At 37.2% G+C, this 27,309-nt stretch overlaps 1 protein-coding gene across 2 annotated transcripts in view; it reads right to left on the bottom strand.

Annotated features, from left to right (window-relative positions):
• The window catches only part of LOC106661443 (zinc finger protein 43), a 127,510-nt gene that overhangs the window by 7,330 nt on the left and 92,871 nt on the right, over positions 1-27,309 (bottom strand). The window contains exons 9-11 of one of the 2 annotated variants that reach the window (XM_014384837.2): positions 8,384-8,569; positions 4,610-4,766; positions 966-1,201 (exon numbers count right to left, since the gene is read on the bottom strand). In XM_014384837.2, the coding sequence (XP_014240323.1) occupies positions 966-1,201; positions 4,610-4,766; positions 8,384-8,569 (579 nt within the window). Of the gene's footprint in view, positions 1-965; positions 1,202-4,609; positions 4,767-4,975; positions 5,160-8,383; positions 8,570-27,309 lie in introns of those variants that run through there. The other variant, XM_024226871.1, reaches the window with a different exon arrangement.

The raw sequence follows: 27,309 nt of genomic DNA, 5'->3' as shown, positions 1-27,309 counted from the left end.
GTGGTTGTTCGCTTATTTTAAGATCATTTTTAAGGTGTTTTTCAGAAATATACAGCCATTTCGACATATAATTTTATTAATTATTACACAATTATACATTAATGAGGTACATATGATACGTCGAAATGGTTGTACGTTTCTGAAAAACACCTTAAAACGATATTAAAATACATCACGAAATGGTTAATAAATGTTAACTCAAGCGCCTGGTGAAGCAATAGCAAGTTAAAATGCGCAATAAGAAAGTTTATTCAATATAACATTGTGCAGTTGCATTTATTAGGTTTCGTGGTCCGCTTGACCAAATAAATACTTTTCAATTAATTAATTTTTTAAATTAAGGTTTTGGTTGAAATAAAAAAGTCAGTGTCACAAGCGGGATTCGAACCCACGACCTTCGGCTAAATACGCCGCTCCTCGAGCACTTGAGCTATCGTGACTCGGATCCACTCGGACACTAACTTCCCATCTCAACCCCCACCTTTTGAATTTCCTTGCTTTTTGCCATTTTTTCATGGGTCGTGTAATCTATTTGATTCTCGGCGACAAATGAAGTCGCCACGGAGAGCTTTAGTGAAGTATACTTCATTTTGCTTATTACATTTTATTAGGTTTCGTGGTCCGCATGACAGACCTGTCAGACCAGGAGGCAGTGTGGCGAGAAACCAATCAGTGCTGAAACTCTCTTTTATTTAATTGGTGGGGGGGGGGGTTAAAGTTAATTCGGTGGGTTAGATAGAAGGTTTCGTGGTCCGCTTGGCCAAATAAATTCTTTTCAATTAATTATTTTATTAAATGAAGGTTTTGGTTAAAATAAAAACGATAGCTCAAGTCGAGCAGCGGCGTATTTAGCATTTAGAAGGTCGTGGGTTCGAATCCCGCTTGTCACACTTACTTTTTTATTTGAACCAAAACCTTAATTAAAAAAATTAATTAATTGATTGTGCAGTTGGTTTTGAACTTACTTTTTCTTTTGTCGCACCGCCAGAGGATTCTCGATTTTCTGGGCGTCCTGCGATGGATGGTAGAGCCCTGTTACATAAGCAGCTGCAGCTCCCATCTCTTCGTTGTGTGTCTGTACCAGGTGGGCTCTGAACTCTTTCGAGTAGTTGGTAGTGTATTCACAGCCCGAAGTCTTGCATTTGTACAAAGACAGACCAGGGTGCCTTTTTGAGGAAAGCACGTGCTTCCGTAAGTTTTCCTAGAACAAAATAATAATCACATAGCCAAAATCAAGAAAGTTTAACCTTTTTATTTAAAAAAATTCAAAAAACTATATATATATATATATCATTATGACAATGAAAAGTTGAGACAAAATGTGATATTTCAATAAGCCTCTCTACCTGTACTGTCGTGAAGACATAGTACCATTACATCCTCGAATATAACTACCTCCTTCCAGATATATATTTCCATAAATTATACCTTTTGTGTATATATTTCATTCATTCAATTCAGGTTTCAATCTCTGGTAACTTTATTACTCTTTTAATGTGAAAACTGAACTTGAAGAAGGAAGTTTGTTGAGATTGGTCCTCGTCAAACGACTCGCAGGGTGCCATTGTTCTTATAACTGGGTGACTTAGATATTTGGACTTCCTTGGAGGCGTAATTTATGCTTTTGTGTATATCAAATAATCTCAGTAAAAATGACCGGTATCTTCAGGTCTCGATGACCAGGCATGAACCACTTGAAGGGGAATCGACCATATGCCATAATTTCAATAATTTCGTGGTCCGCTTGACCAATTAATACATTACAATTAATTAAGGTTTTTTTTTTTTTTTTTTTTTTTTTTTTTTTTTTTTTTTTTTTGGCGTTATGAACTATGCATATTAGCCATGTGACAAATTCGTATATGTGTGTTCAAATTTGGGGGGTTATTGGGAAAAAAGGGCCAGGGGCAACGGTGGGAATCGAACCCACGACCGCGGCGTGAGAGTCTCTCATGCTAACCACTCGGCTACCGCGGTCCCCTAAGGTTTTTAGTTGAGATGAAAAAAAAGTTAATGGCACGAGAGGTATTCGAACCCACGACCTTCGGAGTTGATGTCCGAGTGGATCGAGGTCACGATAGCTCAGGTGGTAGAGCAGCGGCGTATCTAGCCGAAGGTCGTGGGTTCGAATCCCTCTCGTACCATTAATTTTTTTTCATCTCAACTAAAAACCTTAATTAATTGTAATATGCCATAATATTACTACTTATTCCCAAAAGTCAATTGTCTATATCTTTACTACTTTTAATACCCAGTACTTTTCTTTTTTTAATGTTCTCTCCATTTCAGTTAAGAATCCGGTATCATACCTAGATAGTTCACTGCGTCTTGTGGCTGGACTATTTTTCCATTTACTTTAATTGTTTATGTTTTCACACTTATGTTCATTTATTTTAAATGACATGTTTGTTCACTTACAAATTAAAGAAGTCAATACTCAAGCTTAAAGAAATATGCAAAAACGAACCCCGAAAGTGCTAACCTTCGGCGTAGTGCACCTTTTCGGATTTTGTAATAAAGAAGAGTTAATTTCAGACAATAAATTTTTGAAAAGGAAAGTCATCAATGACCCGGAACGAATAAATGAAATAAATAAATTTATTTACTTCTTCTTGAAGTGTGTTTTTTTGAATCACATTAGATAAGGTTTCATTTGGCTTAAATATTTTTTCTAGGTAATTTGAGTATTTATTCGAAGATCGTGAGCTCGAATACTGCCAGTGACACAAATTTTTCATGTATATTTGAATATTAGTTTGGTGTTGTTTTCAGTGTCTAGGAAGAAAGTTCGAAGAAGTGTTTTTGTAAGTGTGTACTGAGTAGTCAAAACATGAATAAGTTTTCTATGATTTTAATAATACTTGAAGAAACTGTTCTTGAAGTAAAGATATTTTACAGATATTTTGTTGGGATCAGTTGGCTTACTTTTGTAATGGTTGTTGCAGCCCATTATCGGCAATAATATCGCCTTTCTAAGTTCCTTTCCTTTGGTGGCTGATAGCCTGGAGATCCACGAAGGATTCTCCACCAAAAATGTATTCTCTTTGTATTCTCCACCTCTGACCAAGACAAAATAGGAGGTTGGTGGAGCTTGCTTTGGAGCGGAATGATGAAGTTGTGATTAGGGGGGCAATATATGGTTCCTGATATTTAGCTTTAGTGTTGTTCCAAAAATTAAGTGTTAGAGGAACCTGCCATCCTTTTATGTATGATACCTTCGAGACCGTATACCGTATTCTTTGGCGAACGCTTGACAATCAAATAGGTTCACCTTCTATAAAATGTTTGACAATAAATGTAAATGGTTTTCATTCGCGAAAGAACTGCCTATTAACTTGAGGTATCTTTGTTGAATATTTAAAATGACGGGCGAATTATTTTACCTAAATTTCACCCCATGGGTTGAAAAAAGGATTGAGCTATGTTCATTCTGTGTTGCACCGCTGCGCCATTACAATCTTGAAGTATGATGATTTATTATTATTTCTAATACTAGGCAAATGTCGATATCGTTTTCATTTAGAAATATTCCCAATACGTCTTTTCTATTTTACATCGCATTTCACGTTACTATTATTATTCAGAAATCGTGAGATGCGGTCTGGTGTGATGTAGGTTTCAGAAAAACATTTTCTTTATGGAGCCAACGTTTCGATCTTTATTGAGATCATCTTCAGGACCACATCTCACGATCTCCAAATAATCATTGGCTAACGGTCACTAAACATCACATACACTAATAATAATAATAATATTGAAGCTAGACTAAATTATAGTAGGAGTTCTCCAACCACGTGTCGACACGAATTGAAAGATTCTTCCATTTCATGTCGAGATACCTGGTGGTAGAACTCAGCCTGATGATGAGATATAAGCTTGAAATCCGGATCGTAGAAAACCACTAACTGTAGCAGGAATTATCTTTTGAAAAAGATTGTACACTCACTCCACCGTTTATCATTTCTATCGCAGTAATATCAATTCTTTTAATTGAAACTAATTTTTCATTTTGGCTAGAAAAATTATTTTTCTTTATAGTGTTATTTTTTATAATATTATCTCACAAACAAAGTAAATGCTTAAATTATGATAATCACTTATTATGGGAAGGCTCCTTAAAGCTGTCTTAACACAAACTGAGGGAATGAAGAGTTTCATAGTGACTAACACTAAAATCTAATTCTTAATGAAAAAATAAAAAAATAAATTATTCAGAGATCGTGAGATGCGGTCTGGTGTGACGTAGGTTTTAGAAAAACATTTTCTAGATCGTGCCAACGTTTCGATCTTTAATAAAATCATTTTCAGGGCCTGGAATTTATAAACATTGTTTATATGTTACAAATACATGTAGCAGGTGAGGAAAAAAACATTTATTTGTAAAATTTATACAATGTTTATAAATCCCAGGCCCTGAAGATGATCTCAATAAAGATCAAAACGTTGGCATGACAAAGAATTTTTTTCTAAAACCTACGTCGCGCCTCACAATCTCCAAAAAATCATTGGCTAACGGTCACTAACAACCACACATAAAAAAATAAACATTTGTCAAACCTGTTTTGATTTAATTTATTAATATTACGATAAACATAAATTAAACGTTTACCAAAAGGTTGCAAGTGAAGGAACAGTGAGGACATTTGTACGGTTTGGCACCTGAGTGGACCCTCAGATGTCTCTTGAGATGGGTTCCATGTTTGGTTTTGAAATCGCAGTGCGGGCATGAAATCGAACCTGGTTCTCCGTGTACCACTTTGACGTGTCTGAAACAAAGTAGAAACATTTTTAGTGTCCGCTAACGGCTTCTCAAATCATTCCACATAAAAAGACCTCGAAATAGGTTGCATTTCGCGTCGGTCTTTTCTCCAAGTTGTACCAGCGTGTTTATGCTTTCCCTTTGCGTTCTAATTAAAGTGACAATCAGAGGCTGGGATCAGTGTTGAAAATAAAGGAGGGGATCATTTACCCGAATCGTGACGGTGGCTCCTTATCTCGAGCCAACTCCACGCCCTATCTTCTACCGTCCGGCTTCGGCCAATAATTGATTCCACTCCTGTTATTGTGGTCAAGCAAATAACAACAAGTTGATTAAGATTAAAACATTCCCCTTCTTTGCGTAGAGTATCGTTTCATTATTCGTTTCTGTTAATAGAAGCCTGAAAATTGTGGAAGGATCCATCATAATATGTTCTTCAGAAAGGAAAGAAGTTGCACACGCGTTAGCAGTTAGGTTAAAAGATCCAATGTTTCTTCTTAAAAATAACGAGGAATAAAATTAATAAATTTTTAATCTCAAGATACCATTGATTTCTTCAACCTGACTTAAATGTAAACTGAAATCAGTCTATTGGACTACTAGACTGTTACAACGCAAGGTTAGAATGGGAAATGATCTTTAATTGCAAGGCGTAGATTGGTTTTAATTTTTGTATGATTTGGTGTAAAAAAGGAAGCATTTCCTTGTTTCCAAAGGCAGTTCCTAATTTTAATCGAAAAGAGGGATTAACTTTTGATTTCAAAGCCAAATTTATATCAAATCGGGTACTCTAGTCGGCGAATTGGTTATTATGTACGTCGAGACAAATGGCTCAAAATTAGCTTCTAAATAAGTAACGAGATGGGAGTCATCACCATTTAAAAGCGAGAAGTCTAGTCATAAAACAATAAATATGATTTAATAAAGAGTCGAGGTATGAATAGATAAGCTCCCGCAGAATGTTACACGGGGGGGGGGGATTTGCTAACGAATTTTATCCAACTTCGACAAAGACTTTAAAATTAAAAATTGACTGAAAAATTCTAGTTTACGAAGAATTTACGTATTTACAAATGTGTGGTGTTTAGTGACCGTTAGCCAATGATTATTCGGAGATCGTGAGATGCGGTTTGGTGTGACGTAGGTTTTAGAAAAACATTTTCTTTATCGAGCCAACGTTTCTATCTTTATTGAGATCATCTTCAGGTCTCAAAGTGTTTGTTTTCCGTGTAGATGGCACTCTCAACACGACATCAGACCGCACCTCACAATCTCCAAATAATCGTATTTACAATACTGTGAAAATTGAATTCTTTAGAATGCCACTTGGAACAGTATCAAAAATTTAAGTCAACTCATATTGTAATTATGAGATATTGTGGTGACGTCTACAAGGTTAAAGATGTTGGTTCAATGAGCAATCATTTTCTTCAGTGAAGATGGCTTGAAACCAAAACGCGTAGAGTGAACGAACCCAGTAAAATGATCAAGTGCCAATCAGTTCAACATCTCTTGGACAGTGTGACTAATAGACCATATAGTCAGTATACAGCCGGCAAATGTTTTTCCATCATCACTAAAAAAAAATTAATATTGAATCATGATAAACGTAGTGATGTAGACGGAAACGTAAAATTTATTAAGGGGATTGAATACTGCACATTTAGGAGCTATCATGTGTCTTACTCTGTACTTACAGTTCGCCGGTGAGTTCGTGGAGGAATTTGATTATTGGTCCCAGCTTTGGTGGTAGTATTTCGTCCAATATGTACGTGGTACTTATAGTATAACATTTGTGATTGGGGGACCGCGGTAGTCGAGTGGTTAGCATGAGAGACTCTCACGCCGCGGTCGTGGGTTCGATTCCCACCGTCGCCTCTGGCCCTTTTTTCCCGATAACCCCCAATTTGAACACACAAGAATTCGTACCATGGCTAATATGCAAGATCATAAGGCAAAAAAAAAACATTTGTGACAAATATTTCTTGTGATCTATTTGGGAGGAACCCTATAATGTTAATGATCAGTGTGTCAGTGAGAAACAAAAATGCAAATTTTGAACTTCTCTCGTTCCGAAACGGGTTAATATTAAGTGATCAAACTTTTACCATGTACTAAGGACTTAAAGGTTAATTTATGTTTCACATTTCAAAAGCACATCTTAAGAGGAAGTCGAGGGTGAATTGGTAAGCATGGCAGCTTGCTGGGATATGGACTGCGCACTGCCGTGCGCTCAGATGGGTTTTCAGTTCATTCTCTTATTGTGCAACTTCTTGCGCATTTGATTTGTTTGGCGTCTTCTATGGTATGGTGGTATGGTGATAAGGATACTAAGAAGCAGGGTTTGTGCTCCCCAGGCACTGCAGCCTTCTGGCTTATTGTACCTTCCTAATGTCTTAGTTCATTGTAATAGAATCAATCCTTCTCCTTAGAAGTATCAGGTCATTGACTGTCGCGTCTGCAATTTGATTCCCAAAGTTTTTTCCGTACGTTAGGTTAAATCTCCATTGAGCTGTTGCTTCGCATTCGAAGATGATATGAGTGGCTGTTTCCTCCTCCTCATTACATAATCTGCAAAAGGGATCATCGTTTATATACCCATGTTGTGTACATGTTTTCTCAGATGCCAATGACCGGTTAGTCGTCCTACCACTCCTCTGAGTTTGGCCCTCTGCAATTGGAGCAGTGCTTTTGCCAGTCTTGGTGAGGATTGTTTCATCATAAGTTTACTATGTCTAGCCTTTTGTTTTGTTTGGATCCATTCTGCGATGGAGAATTCTATATTTGTTTTTGTTATCCCAAGAATAGGTTCGGGGCCTATGTATGATCTTGCAGATCCTCCTCTGGCCAGACTGTCTGCTTTCTCGTTACCCAAAATTCTTCCTGGGCCCTGGCACCCAAGATATCATCAGGTTGTTGTGTTTCCCCAGGTTTCGGAGATTTTGGATGCATTCATTGACTAATTTTGAAGTGATTCTTTTACATGCTAATGCTTTAATGGCTGTTTGGCTAGCTGATCTTATGAGGATTTTTTTTTCAGTGTAACCTCTTTTAAAATTTTCCAGGGCACAAGCATTGATGGCATGTATTTCTGCTTGAAAGACCGAAGTGTACTTCCTTAATGATTTTGATTGCTCATGTTTTGGGCTTGTACAGAAAATTGGCGTCTTCTATTTTTACATATGAATGAAAGCATGCATTATCAATTTCAATTTCAAGCAGGCATTGTGATCCTTCCAGGTCATATAACAGATTTTAAGTATCAGTGTTCATCCAACATTATCTAAGATTTTGAGAGGATTATGAGTAGCCAAATTTTATCTCACATCGAAAAGAACAAAATTCGCTTCATTTAGACATAATTATATAGACAACAAAGCGTTCAGCAAAGAATGTGACACTTGTTAAGGTACAAAAGTTGCACGCTTGGGATCTGCAATAACGTAGACGTTGGATAAAAAATGAACCGTCGGTTGACATAACAGTATGTTATTCTATTCCGGTTTGGTAGAACGGACAAAGTATAACACCAGTCCGCCGAAATAATAAACCCTAGGGATTATTTTCATGTAAAATTAATAAAAGTGTGCTGCCGGGCAAGACGGCATAAATAAAACAGCTTACTTGACTAGTTGACATTTTGTTTTGGCGGAATAGTCACATTGCTGGCAGTGGAAGTCACGTAGGGCTGAGTGGGTCTTAAGGTGGATCTTGAGCTCTGCTTCCGACCTCCCTTTGAAGACGCACCCCTGTTCGCCACACTGGAACTTTTTGCCGAAATGCCGCTGCTGGTGTTGCGTCAGGCTCGACCTGGAAACGGAAAAAACGTTCACCCTCGTGGAAAACTCTCCAACTCGGCCCTCGTAACGATCGACGTGATGCAAATACTTGTTTTGGTGTTAATATTCGATATAAATCGAGCACTATCTAAGATCAACCAGTAATAACCTCGTTATTGGAAAATGGTAATTTTCTCCAACATTTCTCATTTAGGGCAATTCATAAAAAGGTGTTTTCTCTTTTTCCCACTTTCATTCCAGGTCATCTTATGTAATCGAATGTACTTTTCATGTATGTATCAATTTGTATATTTGTTAGTTTTTTAGTGTTAATAGCAAATTTAAAGTGAAGTGAATATATCAATTAACGATTTGAAAAGATAGTTCTACTCACGAATGTTCAGGTAAGGCTTTCCTCGGGGACCGCGGTAGCCGAGTGGTTAAGGTGTTAACCCCGTGGTATTGGGTTCGATTCTCAATGTCGCCTCTCCTTTTTTTCTGATGCGGGACCGGAGGTCGCAATGAAAATTGACGTTGACACAGTACTTATCAATAATCCCTCAAAGGAGCCGTACCTTAATGATTAAAGACCACGGTAACAAGAGCGGTAATAACGTGGTTGTATCCTGCAAAGGTTATTGGGCGTCGGCATGTCCTTTCTCTCAATACAATTCCCCGGACCTTGTAGTGGGTGCTCTAAGGAGCCCTTCCCAACCCTTGGTTGCAAGGGGGGGTTTCCAGGGCCAAAATAATGATGTAGTCTTGGGAGCGTGAGGAACACTCTAAAGCACAAGCTGTGTTCGTGTTTCCTGGCGCGCATGATATCCTTAAGCATTCTCCGCCTGCATTTAGAAGATAGAACGAAGGAAGCGTATAGAATGAGAGGATGCTAAGACTATGCCTACCGGTCACCCGAAATACGTTAAGGGAGTTGGTGGTTTGCGAGTTGGCCGCGGATGGTACTAGATTAGCGGTACACGTGGGTAAGGGTACCAGATCCTGTCTCCATAGACGGGAAAAGGTGAATAATCAGCTGTACGACGGGATAGCACAGTGTCTTCAGTCCTAAGCCCAGTAGCGTCCTATGCGGCCGTAGGTGAGACCCCTGGCGAGAAAAGTATTGTCGGTGGTGTCCTTATGGGATTCCTTTACCGAAGGCAGTCGCCTCTAGGAACCTCTTTCAACGATAGTTTCGACCCTAGAAAGGCTAGGGTGATAGACTAACGAATTGGGGCGAAATATTTTTAAATTAAAACTACCGAAAGCCCGAAACTTATAATTAACGTCTCTAGTAGTCCCGAATTATCAGGCCTGATGGTAAATTTGAATTGTATCAACTCACGGGATCACTCCTCACTTGCCGGGATCAGCCAGTTCCTCTTCGTAACAACTCTTCGATCGGTTCACAAACAACACACACACACATTCACTTTTTTGAAAAACAATATTCTCTTTTGCTCGCGGAGACAATCTCTTCCTCGGAACGTCTATCCCCAACTTATCCTCCTTGCTTTTTTTTCCGTTTCTTTTTTTTCCAATCTCTGACCCAGTGCCATCCCGATCAGAATCTTGCAGGCCGCGAATTGCTTCCCGCTTCTCGGGCTTCTCTTCTCGGTTCGTCCCGCCACTTTTAAGCTTTATTAATTTTTTTTTGAAGAAGGAAAAAAATGTAATACTCAAAGGGTTTGTTTTCCGTGTAAATGTGTCATTCTTGCCTGTCGTGTTGAGAGTTAAATATGTTGTGTTTAGTGACCGTTAGTCATTGATTATTTGGAGATCGTGAGGTGCGGTCTGGTGTGATATAGGTTTTAGAAAATCATTTTCTTTTTCTACGTTTCGATCTTTATTGAGATAATTTTCAGGGCTCAAAGTGTTTGTTTTCCGTGTAGATGTGTCATTCTTGAGTGTCTCAAACACGACACCATACCGCACCACGATCTCCAAATAAACAACTGATAACTTTATTTTTAGAGAAGAAAATGAGTAAGTGGTTTGTAACACTGAATTTTTGAAATGATTTCGAAAAAAAAATGACAAAAGTGATATAAGACTCTATTTATCCCTTTTATTTCCTTTTTTATAAATTATCTGTCAGCTGGTAAATAATAAAAACAATACATCAACAACAAATTTAGTATATGTACCGCCGAAGCGTGTACAACAACAAATTAAACAACTTGTTCAAATTTCACTAAACGACGGTATAAAGGAAAAACTGTGAGTAAAGGCAGAATGCTCTTCCTAACATCGTACATCTCAAACTCTAAATGTCTTTATTACTTGATAATTGATGGAAGAGAAGCCTAGTTTTCATCACCTGTCATTCTTAGTACGGTACAACATAAAGCACATAAGGCTCCCTTGTTTTAATTATTAATCGTGGTGAGTGGTAAAAAAATATGTTCCGAGACGGGAACAATTTATCGCTGGAAAAGGCTGATGCCGTCGCCTGTTGTAGCCCGGCTGGCAATCGGTCAAGCGGGAGCAAGCCAGTCAGCGGATTTTTTATTAAATGTCATACTCGCCGGATTGGGAAAATATTTCGTTACTTGATCTGCCGATATTATGGGCTTACACGTGTTGGGCGTTCGTTGTCATTTACAAATGTCACGCGGTGTAGATGGTAATTAGAAGGCTGGAGGGCCCTAGGAGTACGCCGGATAAGATCAGAACACTATTAATCCGAAACATATCTCAACAGTTCTATCTCCCTGTCTTCAAACCGCCGCAAATAAACAGGGCCTTGATAAAAACATACCGTCTCCTTATTTCCCTCGGGGTAATATGAGTTAGCCAACTTAATGTTTTCATTTCATTGAAAAGGGGAAGTTTTTTTAGCCTCTGATTTTTACACCTATTCGTTTAGCGTTGGATAATCGATGCTGCTCATTATCGATTTCCGAGACCACTGTGATCGGGATCGTGCTTTTTGAACTGTCTTTTGTTGAGCCTTCGCCGTTCACTTGGCACCAGAAGCTCCACATGAAATATTGTGACCAGCGTGATTATGAACTAAGCGACATTTATGTCTGCACCTGAGCGCAATCAGTGTATAATATATTCAACATTGTCTCAATAAAAAACATCTTTAGCAAGAGTGTGCAATTACTGGTACTAACCGACTAAGTACTACATTGGTACTAAGCTGGTAATAAGTTATCAAGTATTTATAAGTTCGGTATATTTTTTCGCCCTTGAACTCGAATAACAAAATAATTAGTTGTAAACATTTCAGTATATCGACTTTTAGTTACATTTAAAAGCAGATAGTCAGTAACCAGATCGACTCCTTCAAATGACGGATCAACGGCCAAAGGCACGCCTTGTGCGGGCTTGAAGCCGGGAAAACACTTAAGCCGGGAACACACTTACCCGATGCTACGCCGTGCGACGTTACCCGATGCTACCCGATGCTTTGCCACGTTTTGGTGGGGTGTGCACATCTATCCGACGCAAGTACACGTCGCGTACAGTCCACAGCGTTTATCACAATAATCACGATCACAATCGCAACGCATCTTTTGTTCTTAATGCACTACTTTGAGCAAAACCTTTTAATAAATTGTTTGTTAAACTTGTTTTAAATAAAGTTACTCCTAACCATCATAATTAAACAATGTTTATAAAAACTTATGCATTTTTGATCTCGTTTAATTTGGTTTACATTAAAATAACATGTTGTAATTAATATAACGACAAAATTACGTGTACTTAGTTTGAAATAAACTACAAAAAATATGAGTGTCCTGTTCTGATGCTAACCGACATTACAAAATGGTATAATTTTACTAGAAAAACTATGAAATAAATTGTTAATTAAATTTTATGAGCAAAACCGTGTAATAAATTGTTCCAATTTTAGTACAATAAATTGTTAGTTAAATTCATTAAATCAAAAAATCGTATTCCGGTTTTTTGATTAATTTTCTACCAAACCATTAAAATTAATTTTTAAATAAAAAGTAATTAATTTTTAATCACAGTTAATTTGGTTTATATTAAAATAAGTATGTTGTAATTAATTTAGCGACAATAATACAGGTAGATTGAATAAAAATATGAGTGTCCTGTTCTTTTGTCTTCGACTGTACTCGATGCGACCCGACGAAAATCTGGACAGTGGGGATCGCAGAGCGTAGAGTAGAGTAGCGTGGCATAGCATCGGGTAGATGTGCCCGGGGGTAATGCAACCTTATGGAAAATCGGAGTTGGGATTTGCGTCGGGTAGCATCGGGTAGCGTCGCATTGCGTAGCATCGGGTAAGTGTGTTCCCGGCATTACCCGACGCAACGCTACTGGATGCTACCCGACGCGTTGCCACGTTTTGGTAGGGTGTGCACATCTATCCGACGTGAAGCGCACGCCACGTACAGTCACACAGCGTGTATCACAAATCAGTATCATAATCGCAACGCCTATTTTATTCTTAATGGATTATTTTGAGCAAAACCATGATATAAATTGTTAGTTAAATTTTATGAGCACAACCATGTAATAAATTGTTTGTTAAATTTAATTGTTTTAAATAATGTTAATCCGGTGTTTTGATAAATTTTCTGCTTAACCATCATAATTAATAAATTTTTTATAAAAACTCATGTTTATTTTATTTCGTTTAATTTGGTTTATATTAAAATAAGAATATTGTAATTACTATAACGACAAAATTACATAGACATAGTTTGAAATAAAATACAAAAAATATGAGTGTCCTTTTCTGACGCTACTCGACGAAAATGGTGTAATTGTATGAGCAAAACCACGACATAAATTGTTAGTTAAATTTTATGAGCAAAACCACGAAATAAATTGTTAGTTAACTTTTATGAACAAAACCGTGTTATAAATTGTTAGTTAAATTCATTATATCGAAAAATGCTATTCCGGTGTTTTGATCAATTTTCTACCAAATCAATAAAAAAAAATTTAATTCCACTTGTTTTCGCAGTCCGCTTGACAAATTAATATCTTTCAATTAGTTATAGTTTTTAGTTGAGATAAACGACTTTTTTAAATAAAAACTAATGAATTTTTGAACTCGGTTAATTTGGTTTATATTAAAATAAGTATGTTGTAATTAATATAAGGACGATAATACATGTAGTTGGAATAAAATATGAGTGTCCGGTTCTTTTGTCTTCTTCTGACTCGATGCTACCCGAGGAAAATCTGGACAGTGGGGATCGCAGAACGTTGGGTAGGTTAGCGTGGCATAGCATCGGGCAGATGTGCACTGGTCTCTTAAGGAAAATTAGACATTGGATTTGCTTCGGGTATGTGTGTTCCCGGCTGTAAGCTCTGCTGGGGTTAGAACCAAGGATCGCTAGTGGTAGCTAGGAAAAGTGATATCAGCGAGAATTGCATAGCATCGGGCAGATGTACACGGGGGTAATACAACCTTATAGAAACTTGGACATTGCATTTGCGTCGGGTAAGTTTGTTCTCCGCTTATCGAGAGGAACCACGTGTCCGATTCACGTGACGCCCTCCTGCCAGCAGAAAAAATTATAAAGGGTAATTTCGAGTGAGGGCAATAGAAAAATGTTTTTTCTCTCCTGAAATTCTCATATTGGAAGTAAAGAACTTCAACATCTCCAGACAAAACGATGATTTTTGGAGTGTCTGGTATATTATTTTTGAGAATGGAAAAGACTTTCAATAACTGTCAAAAATAGGGCATTAGATGGGAAAAAAACTTTGATCACCACGACCAACTTATTACAACTTTATTAGCACCAGCAATTGCATGACAAAAAGCCATGACTGTTATAAAAATCACACGGTATATACAAATGGGCTTTTTTCAAGTACGCCCTTAAATAGGAAAGATGGACTTAAATAACGAATTAATTATAATTTATATGAAGATAATTCAAAAATATTGATCATCACTGGATGGCGAAAATATATTGTACAATAACCGTGTAGAATATCATTGATCTACTTCTTCTGCGAAATATGGGTGAGAAATAGTTTGGAAAAACACTAAATGAACATCACGTGGTTGTTAAGCATACATCCTGATGAGTCTTTCGGAGCATTAATCACCAAACGTACGACGCCCAGGGTCCGATAAATTCTACACGGCACAATTTATTACATTTTACTTTATTTCCCGACGATTTGTAGTCAGTGAGCTCTTTACTATTCATAATGAATCAAATTTTATTGCGGGCTTTGAGCCGGCGGACTTTTCGGTCACGGCCTACATAAAGTGTCTTGAATACGTTCCTAGTGGATGATATACGCCCGGAGCCCTGACCGGCTTTGACTAATGTGAGAAGAGTCGCCCGTTTAAACCGAGATTCGACTCATTCTCAGCCCAACGGCAAGCCGCTTTCTAAATAAATAATTCTCATCATTGATGAAATATGGACGCTTTTGGGAAAGGGGCGACGGCGACTACTGAAGAAATACTGCAATAATTCTAGATGGTCACGACTTAATAACGGTTAGAATTAAACTGTGGAATTTGTATCTCATCATTTTAAGAGATCTCAGTCCAAAGATAATTTATATAATGTAATTATTATCCTTAAAGAAACTTTCAATTTCAAGACAAGTCATTTTTTATTTTATAGTTAGAGTTAGTTTATACATTTTGACCATTTCAGGAAGTTCGTTGGTTTTTCAGTTTTACGGGTAGAAAAAGTGAGAAACCTACACACACACACANTATATAATAAAGTTTCTCACTATTCTACCAGTAAAAAAGAAGCACCAATAAACTTCCTATATATACTGACCGGTAAAAATTCCACCCAACTGTTTTTTTTTTCATTTATCCATGAAAGAAAATTCTGTCCTAAATTTGTCTCATTGGTTTTATCAATAACTATTTATTTATGCTTGTTCTAAATTGGGAATATCAATTGGACATAAACGCACTTAATCCTTTCTCAAAAACAAGTATAAAGGAATTCTGAATGTTTAATTTTTTACGGAATTTAAAATGTTTATTCAGTCTCATTTGAATTCTGCAGCAATAAACTGTTTAGTTTTCGGATTGTTTTTCTTAATTTCAATGTTTAAACCTGAAAGTGCCATTTAGTGCTGAGGATGTTGGGCGAGGTGTGGCAGTTATCGATGATGGATGTTTCATCAGGTGTGCGGCTATTGCGATCAGAGTTCCCTCACAGCTTGACACCGTTTTCAGTTCTCAGACGTTTTCGAGAAATTGGGTCCTACCATAGAAGGCCCGGTTCTCGACACCCTAGGGTAACAGAACCATAGGATCACCTTTTTTTGACTTTGAGAATTTTGCGAAACCGGCACCTTGCTGTTGTACAAACGATTCATCAGCTCCAGAAGTTCGAGATGTTCAAATTTTTGAACCCACTGCTCGAAGAAGATTAAATCAGTATGGAACGATGGCTTTTCGCCCCGTTAAGAGGACCGGAATTTACCAAAACACACAGAGTTGCAAGCTCGCATTTGCTCGAGAACACAGCCATTGATCTTTGGACGATTGGTCTGCTCTACTTTTTACAGATGAGTAAGATTTGCATGGGAGGTTTGCTCTACGAACTCCAGACGGGCGTGAAAGAGTGGACAAGGCGATATGAAAAAGGTTGTAATTTTTCCCAGAGAGAATGTTCAAATTACCTTTTCAACGTAGCCCAGTGATGGTGTAGGGGGGAATTTCGATGGACAGTCGCATAGAGTTGTTCATGCTACTCGCTATGTGGAGGAAATGTTGGAACATCATGCGTTGCCTATCCTCGATGAAATCAGTAACAATCCTAAGCTAATGCACGTAGTGCCCTTCCACATATCACTCGCATAGTACAAGCGTACCTTCAACATCCTAACATCAGGGTCTTACCCTAGCAGCCCGTTCTCCAGACTTGAACCCTATCGAACATTTATGGGATAACCTCAAAAGACGAACAAGAGCACCTCCATCACATCCTGCTACATTCCACGTTCTTGAAAGGACTCTTCTTCAAGAATGTGCTATCCTCCACCAAAGAAACATTTCCAGACTAATAGAAATTATGCCGAGGCGTCTTTGAAATGTGGCAAGAGGAGGAAATACACGATATTGAAATGTTAATTAAAAATCTAAAACAAACTTTTAAAAAAATGTTATCTGTCCGTCTTTTTTTATTTTTTTTTCTTAGCGTTTTACTTTTGTTTAGATTTTTAGACAAAGACTCAATAATTAAAAGTTAAAACCGTGAAACTTAGGAGACCGTGAGCTTAGGATTGTTACTGATTTCATCGAGGATAGGCAACGCATGATGTTACACACACACACACACACACACACACACATACATACATACATATACATACATATATATATATAATTATAATATGAAAACCTTACTGGAAATTATTATTGTGTTGTTTATTTATATATATATATATATAAATAAACAACACAATAATAATTTCCAGTAAGGTTTTCATATTATAATTACAAATAAAATTCAATGTAACGTTATTGTGTATAATTTCTTGTCTGAAATAAAATCAACTCTATGTAGTCTAATCATTTTGGAATAAAGGTCATGTTCATCTGATTTTCTGGATGCCCCACCATACTGAGGCGATACAATATCCTAAGAGAGCTAAGCTTAATTTATGTTTCAAATTTCAAAAGCCCATTTTAAGAGGAAGCAGAGATATGATGGTGAGAAAAACGTGGTGAATTGGTTGAGTAACGATAAACATGGCCGTTTGCTGGAACTTCGCCAGTGAACTGCCGCGCTAAGATCGGTTTATATTTGTGTAAGTTATTCACATTGGAAATAAATACTTCAATGTTGAAGCATTTAAAGCCATATTGGTCTGTCACCGAGGTCCGAGGGATTACGTCGTCCGACTAGACTCTAAACTTACAAAATTCGTATTCCTTCGGACTTGAAGAATAATTTTATGAAAAATAATTAATAAATTTGAGATTAATTTGAATAAAAGTATACTAATGTGGTTCTGACCCGTCGTCCGCGACGTTAAGTCCTCCTTCATGGCAGAAATAATATTTATAATTTGTTGAAGTCGTGAGGAGCGGTCAAGAATGAGGTAGTTTAGAAAAACAGATTTTTCATTTTTTGACATCGTTTCGACCTTTATCCGGGTCATCTTCAGGGCATAAAGTGGTGCTATTCTTGTGGTGACATATTGGGTTTGTGTGAAAGCGTTGTGGAAGGACTCAGAAGTGGACCAATAAATTAAAAAGAAAGGATACGGGGAACGTAAAATAAAACAAATGAAAGCAAACTTGTTTGAAACCAAATTAACTGAAAACATAAAATATATTTACAAGACAAAATAAAATATATATACAAGGCAAACCCAAAATTGTAACATACTCTCAACACTACACACAAGAATGACACATCTACACGGAAAACAAACACTTTGAGCCCTGAAGATGATCTCAATAAAGATCGAAACGTGTGGTGATTAGCGACCGTTAATCGATAATTATTCAAAAATCGTGAGATGCGGTCTGGTGTGATGTAGGTTTCAGAAAAACATTTTCTTTATCGTGCCAACGTTTCGATCTTTATTGAGATCATCTTCCGGGCCTTGTGTTGTCTGCATTTCAACAAAGAAGTCTCTGATTGATAGCCGATGCTAGTTTCTTCTCATTATTGGCGATGTCCTTCAGAATACTTTTAGCTGCGTGTCCATATGTAGTTGAAATTTGTTCATAGAATCCCATGTTCTTCGTTCTTCTCGTGTAGAAATGTGTGGTGATTAGTGAACGTTAATCGATAATTATTCAGAAATCGTGAGATGCGGTCTGGTGTGATGTAGGTTTCAGAAAGAAGATGATCTCAATAAAGATCGAAACGTTGGCACGATAAAGAAAATGTTTTTCTGAAACCTACATCACACAAGACCGCATCTCACGATTTCTGAATAAAGATCGAAACGTTGGCACGATAAAGAAAATGTTTTTCTAAAACCTACGTCACACCAAACCGCACATCACGATCTCCAAATAATCATTGGTCACTTAACACCACACATTGTAACGTAGGATGAATTTTAAAGTTGTTATTATTCCACACTTTACCTTCCACCTGTACCCATACACCACACAATATTGCCGGTCAACTCACACTGGTGAGAACTAAATTATTATACTAATAAAATATATTATTAATTCTTAATATTAGCGCTAGCTCAACCAATAGGTTTCGAATCTGGAACACACCTGATCTGTTTTTTCCAGTTCAAATTGAATATCTCCCCTCCTCCGACCATCCCGCACTCAACATTATAATATATGCCCCTTCACCTTTCGGAATATTTTCGAAAGTGTCATCCCCAAATTGTAAGGGGGTGACAGTGCTATTCTTGTGTTGTTATGTTGGTTTAGTGTGAAAGATCACTTTATGCCCTGAAGATGGATAAAGGTCGAAACGTCGGCAAAAACAGGTTCATTAACTTTAACTACCTCATTCTTGACCGCTTCTCACGACTGCAACAAATTATGAAACAACAGGTCACTAAAGCTGGGCGCACACTAGGTCGGTGGCGCGGCGCGGAACCGACCCCCAAGAAGAATATATTGAATTCAATGTAACCCCGCACTACCGGCCTGTTGGGGCGCTCGGAAATCGTTGAGTTTGGGTTTATTCGGCTGCCCTTGGACGTGTAAAGACGAAGCCAACGATTATGACGTGGGGACTCCTGGGAATGCAAAATCAACACTAAACCGCAGCGCTAGTCAGATGAATGGGGGAAAATTCGACCAAAGCGGCCGAGAACAGTTCCTACATAGTGTGCGGATGTTCACAATTCCGCGTCGCGCCACCGACCTAGTGTGCGCCCAGCTTAAGAAACACACATTTCTACCCAAGAGGAACAACACAACCAAAATGAGTTTTAAGAACATATCACCTATAAAACATGGACATCAAGCCATTGCCACACTGAACAAACATAGCAAGAAACCAGAAGAAACTAGCAGCAGCTACAAATCAAAGGATTTTCTTACTAAAATGTAGACAATAATATTTATTTTAGACTAAAACAAAGACGAGGGATGAAAAAGCCATCGAGGTGAGTCAAACCAAGTTAAAATACATTTTTCCTGCTATAATAAATTAAAAGCTGTTAAAAAGTTATTTTAAAACCGGTTTTATGTTCTAAAAACTCTGTGAATATGGTTAATAAAGATAAATCCTAATAATATCAGAGATTCGCTGCACCGGTTAATCCGACCAGCATTATTTTTCTGGCCCAGCAATTCTCCCTGATATATTTCACTTCTCCTAGCTACCGCTAGCGATCCTTGGTTCTAAGCCCAGCAGAGCTTAGAGCCGGGAACACACTTACCCGAAGCAAATCCAATGTCTAATTTTTCTTAAGATTGTATTACCCGTGCACATCTGCCCGATGCTACGCTACTCTACGCTCTGCGATCCCCACTGTCCAGATTTTCGTCGGGTAGCATCGAGTACAGCGGAAGACAAAAGAACCGGACACTCATACTTTTATTCAAACTACATGAATTATCGTCCTTATGTTAATTAAAACATACTAATTTTAACATAAACCAAATTAACCGAGATCAAAAATTCATTCGTTTTTATTTTAAAAAAATTAATTTTAATGGTTTTGTAGAAAATTGATCAAAACACCGGAATACCATTTTTTGATATAATGAATATAACTAACAATTTATTACACGGTTTTGCTCGTAAAATTTAACTAACAATTTATTTCATGGTTTTGCTCATACAATTACACCGTTTTCATCGAGTAGCGTCAGATCGGAACACTCATATTTTATGTAGTTTATTTCAAACTATAATGTAATTTCTTGTTCTTGTTTTAGACGGCCGTTGGATAATCAATTGCTAATTGTAAACTTATGTCGAGGTGAGCGGCCCCAGAAGAAAAGTCCAAATGCTTCGTTCAAAACATTTAATGACAACGTTTCGGATGTCTCACGTCCTTCATCAGTTACACAATCTGGACGAGTAACGGGAAGAGTTGTTATTTAATTTACAAAAAGTTCTGCAGGATGCTCTTAAATCTAGTTCATTAGAATATTGTAAATAAAATTTAAGTAACAATTTATATCATGGTTTTCCTTAAAATAATGCATTAAGAACAAAATAGGTGTTGCGATTGTGATACTGATTTGTGATAAACGCTGTGGACTGTATGCGACGTGTGGTTGCGTCGGATAGATGTGCACAACCCCACCAAAACGTGGCAAGGCGTCGGGTAGCATCGGGTAGCGTCGCGTAGCGTTGCATGGGGTAAGTGTGTTCCCGGCAGTAAGTTCTGCTGGGTTAAGAACCAAGGATCGCTAGAGCTAGGACAAGGGAAAGATATCTGGGAGAATTGCTAGGCCAGAATTATTAGAATGATCGAACTGCTGGTCGCATTAACCGGTGCAGCAGAACTCTGATATCATTAGGATTTAACTTTATTAACCATATTCACCGGTTTTAGAACCTAAAACCGGTTTCAAAATAATTTTTCTATGGAAAGGTTAAGATCTTCAACGCGAATCATTTACCGACTAGATCTATTGAACGTCGTTCCCACTCAGGGTCAATTTAACCAAATAATAAGCATAAATTTTTCTCGAATGAAAAAACAAGCAACTTGGACAGCATAATTCGTCCCTGGACGCCTTATATGGGTGATTAGACGGACGGACGGATGGGTGACTGAGAGACTTATTATAAGGAGTGGAGGATGTCTAATTAAGGTGGACCCTACCATTTATTTACCGTCTCCCCCGCGACCTCTGATTTAATTGAACACGTACTCAATTGAGATTGCATTTTAATTTATAGATCCTGTGATTTGTAGTGCCCGGCGATCTCTCCTCACTTACGATCGGAGAAATCCTACCCGTCCTCTTTCCAAATTGGATAAAGGCGCATTAAAATGCCAACGTTTTCCATTCTGGAAAAAATATAACGTAGATTGTTACAAAAAGAAAACAATCGACGTCTATTCGTCCGAAATTCTTTGGGTTTATGTATGTACCAGATGAAATATAAATGTCTCCCTTAAACTTTTAAAAATTTTGAAAAAAATCGCATCAGTTTTTGGTATGTTTTGTACCTACCATTGGGTCATATCATGTCAATAGTTGAAAACAATAATGCACTAAGCTGTTTGTGAATAAAACTATTGTTTTCAACTAATAAAATATCTTACAAACAATAAAAGTCTTTATTGCCGTTAATAATCAGGTCGTAGATAAAAATAGAAATAACGAACACAAACATAGCCGAGCCTTAATTTAATGAAAAATTCTTTATTCAGTTAGTTTCATATTACAAAGATGGTGCACCCTGGTTTTTAGAAGGGAGAAGGCTAACGGTGCTTTATAACCTTCATTTATCGTGTAAGTGTATTTTTAAATACTTTAATAATAGTTTACAATTAGCGGGAAAAATTTGTAAAATCATGGCATCCCTGATGCAGTACCTAACATGCTAGTAATTCTGCCATTCTAAACGCAATTAAGAAATTTATTTAGAAATCGTGAGATGCGGTCTGGTGTGATGTACGTTTCAGAAAAACATTTTCTTTATCGTGCAAACGTTTCGATCTTTATTGAGATCATCTTCAGGGCTCAAAGAGTTGAGAGTGCCACTCTCGACACGACACGCAAGAATGACACAATTACACAGAAGACAAACACTTTGAGCCCTGAAGATGATCTGAGCAAAGATCGAAACGTTGGCACGATAAAGAAAATGTTTTTCTGAAACGTACATCACACCAGACCGCATCTTACGATTTCTAAATAAATATCGATTAACGGTCACTAAACACCACACATAAATCCTTTTATTATTCAGAAATCGTGAGATGCGGCCTGGTGTGATGTAGATTTCAGAAAAACATTTTCTTTATCGTGCCAACGTTTCGATCTTTATTGAGATCATCTTCAGGGCTCAAAGTGTTTGTCGTCTGTGTAATTGTGCTATTCTTGACACGTTCTTCTGAGAGTGCCACTCTCGACACGACACGCAAGAATAAATAAATATCGATTAACGGTCACTAATCACCACGCAATTAAGAAGTTAGAGATATACAAACAAATAACATAAATTTTGAAGGCTCACATACTACTTTTACATCACTAAAACACAGCAAAACAAATTTTGTATTGCATTATTTTAAAACGATAAACTTTTAGTTCTAAACCAATAACATTAGATCGTAAATCCATGTCAAGCGTTAGTATAACGATAATAATCGACACCATAGACACCCTAATGAAATTTCTGCATGTCAAAAACCAGTTTCATACACAAAATGTTGATAGATTCAGATTAGGATAGATAGGTTAATAGGTAAAGAGAGGATGGGATGATGGTATTGTCATAAATCGGCATAATATTGGCACGTTTGGCTAATTCATAAAGACAGGACACATTTGATAGTATATGACGTTAACACAGACAAGACAATCCACAAAATTCTAATTATAATTTTTCAATTAATTAATATTTATGAAAGGTATTGGTTAAGATAAAAAAGTCAGTTTCACGAGCGGGATTCGACAGGGGAGGTTGACATGGGAATTTGGTGTCCGAGCGGATCGAAGTCACGATAGCTCATGTGGTAGAGCAGCGGCGTATTTAGCCGAAGGTCGTAGGTTCGAATCCCGCTCGTGACACTGATTTTTTTATCTTAACCAATACCTTTCATAAATATTAATTAATTGAAATATGTTAATTGGTCAATCGGACCGCGATCTGTAATGGATTTAATAATTAAACTGAAGTATATTTTCACTAAAGCTCTCCGTGGCCATTTCATTTGTCGCCGAGAATCAAAAAGATTGCACGATATTTGAAAAATGGCAAAAAGGAGGGAAAATTCGAAAGATGGGGGTTGAGATGGGAAGATGGTGTCCGAGTGGATCGAAGTCACGATACCTCAAGCGGTAGAGCAGCGGCGTATTTAGCCGAAGGTCGTGGGTTCGAATCCCGCTCGTGACACTGACTTTTTTATCTCAACCAAGACCTTTCATAAATATTAATTAATTGAAAAATGTTAATTGATCAATCGGACAGCGATCTGTAATGGATTTAATAATTAAACTGAAGTATATCTTCCCGAAAGCTCTCCGTGGCCATTTCATTTGTCGCTGAGAATCAAATAGATTACACAACATTGAAAAATGGCAAAAAGGTGAGGTTGAGAAGGGAAGTTAGTGTCCGAGCGGATCGAAGTCACGATAGGTCAAGTGGTAGAGCAGGGGCGTATTTAGTTCGCAGGTTCGAATCCCGCTCGTGACACTGACTTTTTTATCTTAACCAATACCTTCATTAATATTAAATAATTAAAAATTGTTAATTGGTCAATCGGACCAAGAACTGGAATGTATCTAATTATAATTATGTTAAAGATGTTCACTAGACGGGGAAAGGGCACATTTAAAGGAATATCACCGATGAACGACATTGAATCAGAAGGTAGACAAAAGGACAACAAACTGGAAAAACATTGTGAACATCGATATACGGAAAAAGAGAAAAAATATGGATCGTTTGCACGTAGTCGTTAACCTCATAGTACGTAATTCGAGGGACAAAGGATTGTGGAATAAGCGGAAGCAATCATGTCATCAAGATAGGGGTGAATAGGCGGTGTCCCTCCAACACCATCAGTAACGCCAGAGGTTGGTTGAAACTTAATGGTAATGGCTGCCATTTATACTTGTTTGTCTTTATCGGGCCACGTCGGAAGTAGGAGATGAGTTCGTCCGTCCTTCCCTTGATTGATGTGGATCAGCAGTCCGAGGACAGCTTTGTTTCTCCCAGTAATGACCCGACGGCTTCTACCTTTTATGAACTGGTTAAAGGTACGTTCGCACAATTCACCTTTTATTTAACAAACGTTGAAAGGGACAGTATCAGTTTTTCTCAACTCATTTCAATAAAAATTTATCAACGTTTGACATGCAAAACTGCTCTTTTTCATACATGTTCTAACCTTTTTTAATTGGTTTTTCAATAGGACAATATTAAATTATTATTTAAATTACTTTTACGATAGAAAACAACAAATTTTCTCTTGCATCTTTATTTTTATACTGATCAAGACGTGTCATAAGGCCGCGGGTGTCGTAAATCATAAATGTCGGCAATGTTTATGCTAAAGATACCGCATGGCATGGTAATCCAAGACCAAAGGAAAAATTGTTAATTTTACAACAATGAATCAGGGAAGTGTTTTATCTTTAAGGTTGTCATATTGCGTCGAAAACAGCTTCAGCAAAACTGCAAAGGTGAGATAAACCGTCACGATTAGAAGTACATATGGTAAATATATTGCCCTATGTTAAGGATGATGCCAATTAAAAGGAGGTTACCAAAATTTTAATATGTTATAGCCATGGAAAATTTTTAATACTCAATACCTTGTTGAATACGATGAAGCTCCCCGTGAAGAGAAGAAATATTTATTGCACTCGCGACGCAGCACAGTACAGCTGACTGAAACTTTGCGCTGGAGTAGTACCGAGTTGGAGAATTTTTTTAGATTGCAAAATCTCTTAACTCAAGGAGTTATTCAAACCTGCTGATTTAGTGATAATGAACGCAATAAAATATCCGATTAACTTATGCCACCTTTATATCTAGATATGCCACCTAAACCAATAACGCCAAAACACGTATCATAAGAAATACAACAGCTTCCTAAAAAAACCACCTGGTCATGATTTGACAACAATCGAAGTTATTCAAGAACTTCCTCAAAACTTCCTCGTCTTTCTGACTTATTTATATAAAGGACTCATTTGGAGATCGTGAGGTGCGGTTTAGTTTTAGAAAAACATTTTCTTTATCATGCCAACGTTTCGATCTTTATTGATATCATCTTCAGAGCTCAAAGTGTTTGTTTTCCGTGTAGATGTGTCATTCTTGAATGTCGTATTGAGAGTGCCCGTTTCAAAACCTACGACACACCAGACCGCACCTCACGATCTCCAAATAATTATTGGCTAACGATCACTAAACAACACACATTTATTGTAATATTGAGAACTAGAAACTTTCCCATACAATGGAAATATTCTTACATTAAGATTTATTAAAAATTAATTTACAAAAGAATGATCTTTATCATTCCGCTATTCATCCACTTCATAGTGTTATAGATTAATTACGTTACTTCATGTCTTGAACAGAAGCTTTACGCGACTGGAGGGTTTTTAGATGTCCCCTCCCTTCGTACGGCATGAAGGACTATTATACAAATTAAGACAATTTTTACCCCACGCCTATTATCTGATTATACAAACATACTTTAACGAGAGCTGTTACGCAGTAAAACAGGGATCGGGGACTTCTGAAATGAAAGAATTGCTTGCAGTTGTGGCACAAGGGTCGATTCTAGCTCCACACGTATTGACCCTACAGAATACCTGTAACATGCCCACAGATGAGAATGCACTTATCGCCACTACACACATGACTCCGCTATATTATCAAGTCACCCTTCTTCTACACAAGCTTACCTTGTTTTACAAAACTACAATTGAACAATAGATAACAATGAAGACACAATATACGGGGTGTAATCGATTCTACTCTTCGTTTTGAGCAAAAAATGCCCAGGAGACAATTTTAGGAAAGTTCTCTATTTTGAAGATATTCGTCGATTTAGGTATTTCAACTTTTCACTACCTTACCACATAAAAATCCAAAATGTTGAGACTACAACAAATCCAATTACACCATTTGAAAGAACGCTAAATTTGCTGTAAGATACTTCTATTTGCAATAATCTGAATGACATAAAATGTTAGCCAATATCAGTTGGAACATGTCACAATTATAAAATCTAAAATTTTGGTTATGATTGCACGTTCTTCTGAGGTTACAAAAAATACCTACAACTTGTCAAATTTCACAAAAACTTCTTCATCTAATATGCTTTACGTTGATACATCCAGGTTTTTCAATAATGTTCTAGTAGAGTTGAAAAATAACAATTGAATGTTCGAAAACGTGAGCTAAGGTAAATTTGAAAGGGGGGGTAGAAATAAATCAATTAGAACTCGCTTTGTAAAATAAAATTTATTATTTATTTATTTTAAATTTTGTAATTTTGACATGTTCCAACTGATATTGGCTAACATTTTACGTCATTCAGATTATTGCAAATAGAAGTATCTTACAGCAAATTTAGCGTTCTTTCAAATGGTGTAATTGGATTTGTTGTAGTCTCAACATTTTGGAAGTTGTAAGAGTTTTTATGTGATAAGGTAGGGTGAAAAGTTGACAAAACCTAAATTGACGAATATCTTCAAAATAGAGAACTTTCCGAAAATTTTCTCCTGGTCATATTTTGCTCCTAACGAAGAGTAGAATCGATTCCGTGAGTTTCGTCAGAAGGAACTGGGACACCCTATATATACATACATTCCACGGTGAGGCTTGTCCTAGCAAGCCTACGATGAACCTGTTCCGCAACAAAGTTAACTATTTAGGACTTAGATTTAATAGACCACTAAGTTAGAATCTGCAAACACGTATAAAAACGACATTTAACAAATGATTTAAAATCCTGTATTACCGACTATAACCTCAATCAACATTACCATTAAAATCAAAAGTTTCGACATAAACATACCTACAAAAAACTATCTGAATGTACGGGTATATGTTTATAATGCAGACGTTTTCACAGTAAATTACGTGATCACAATAACACACAAATACGATTGCTTCATTCTCCACGTTTACCCTGTAGGCAAGAGAAAACAACATGGTTAGAGCCCTCTTCAATAATAAATATCCTATTATCAATCCA

The sequence above is a fragment of the Cimex lectularius genome, unplaced genomic scaffold, assembly GCF_000648675.2.
Source record: "Cimex lectularius strain Harlan isolate CLEC.00 unplaced genomic scaffold, Clec_2.1 scaffold68, whole genome shotgun sequence".
In the NCBI taxonomy this organism is placed as follows: Eukaryota; Metazoa; Arthropoda; class Insecta; order Hemiptera; family Cimicidae; genus Cimex; species Cimex lectularius.
Note: the sequence above shows the minus strand (reverse complement) of the source record. Positions and strands in the feature narration are given on the sequence as shown.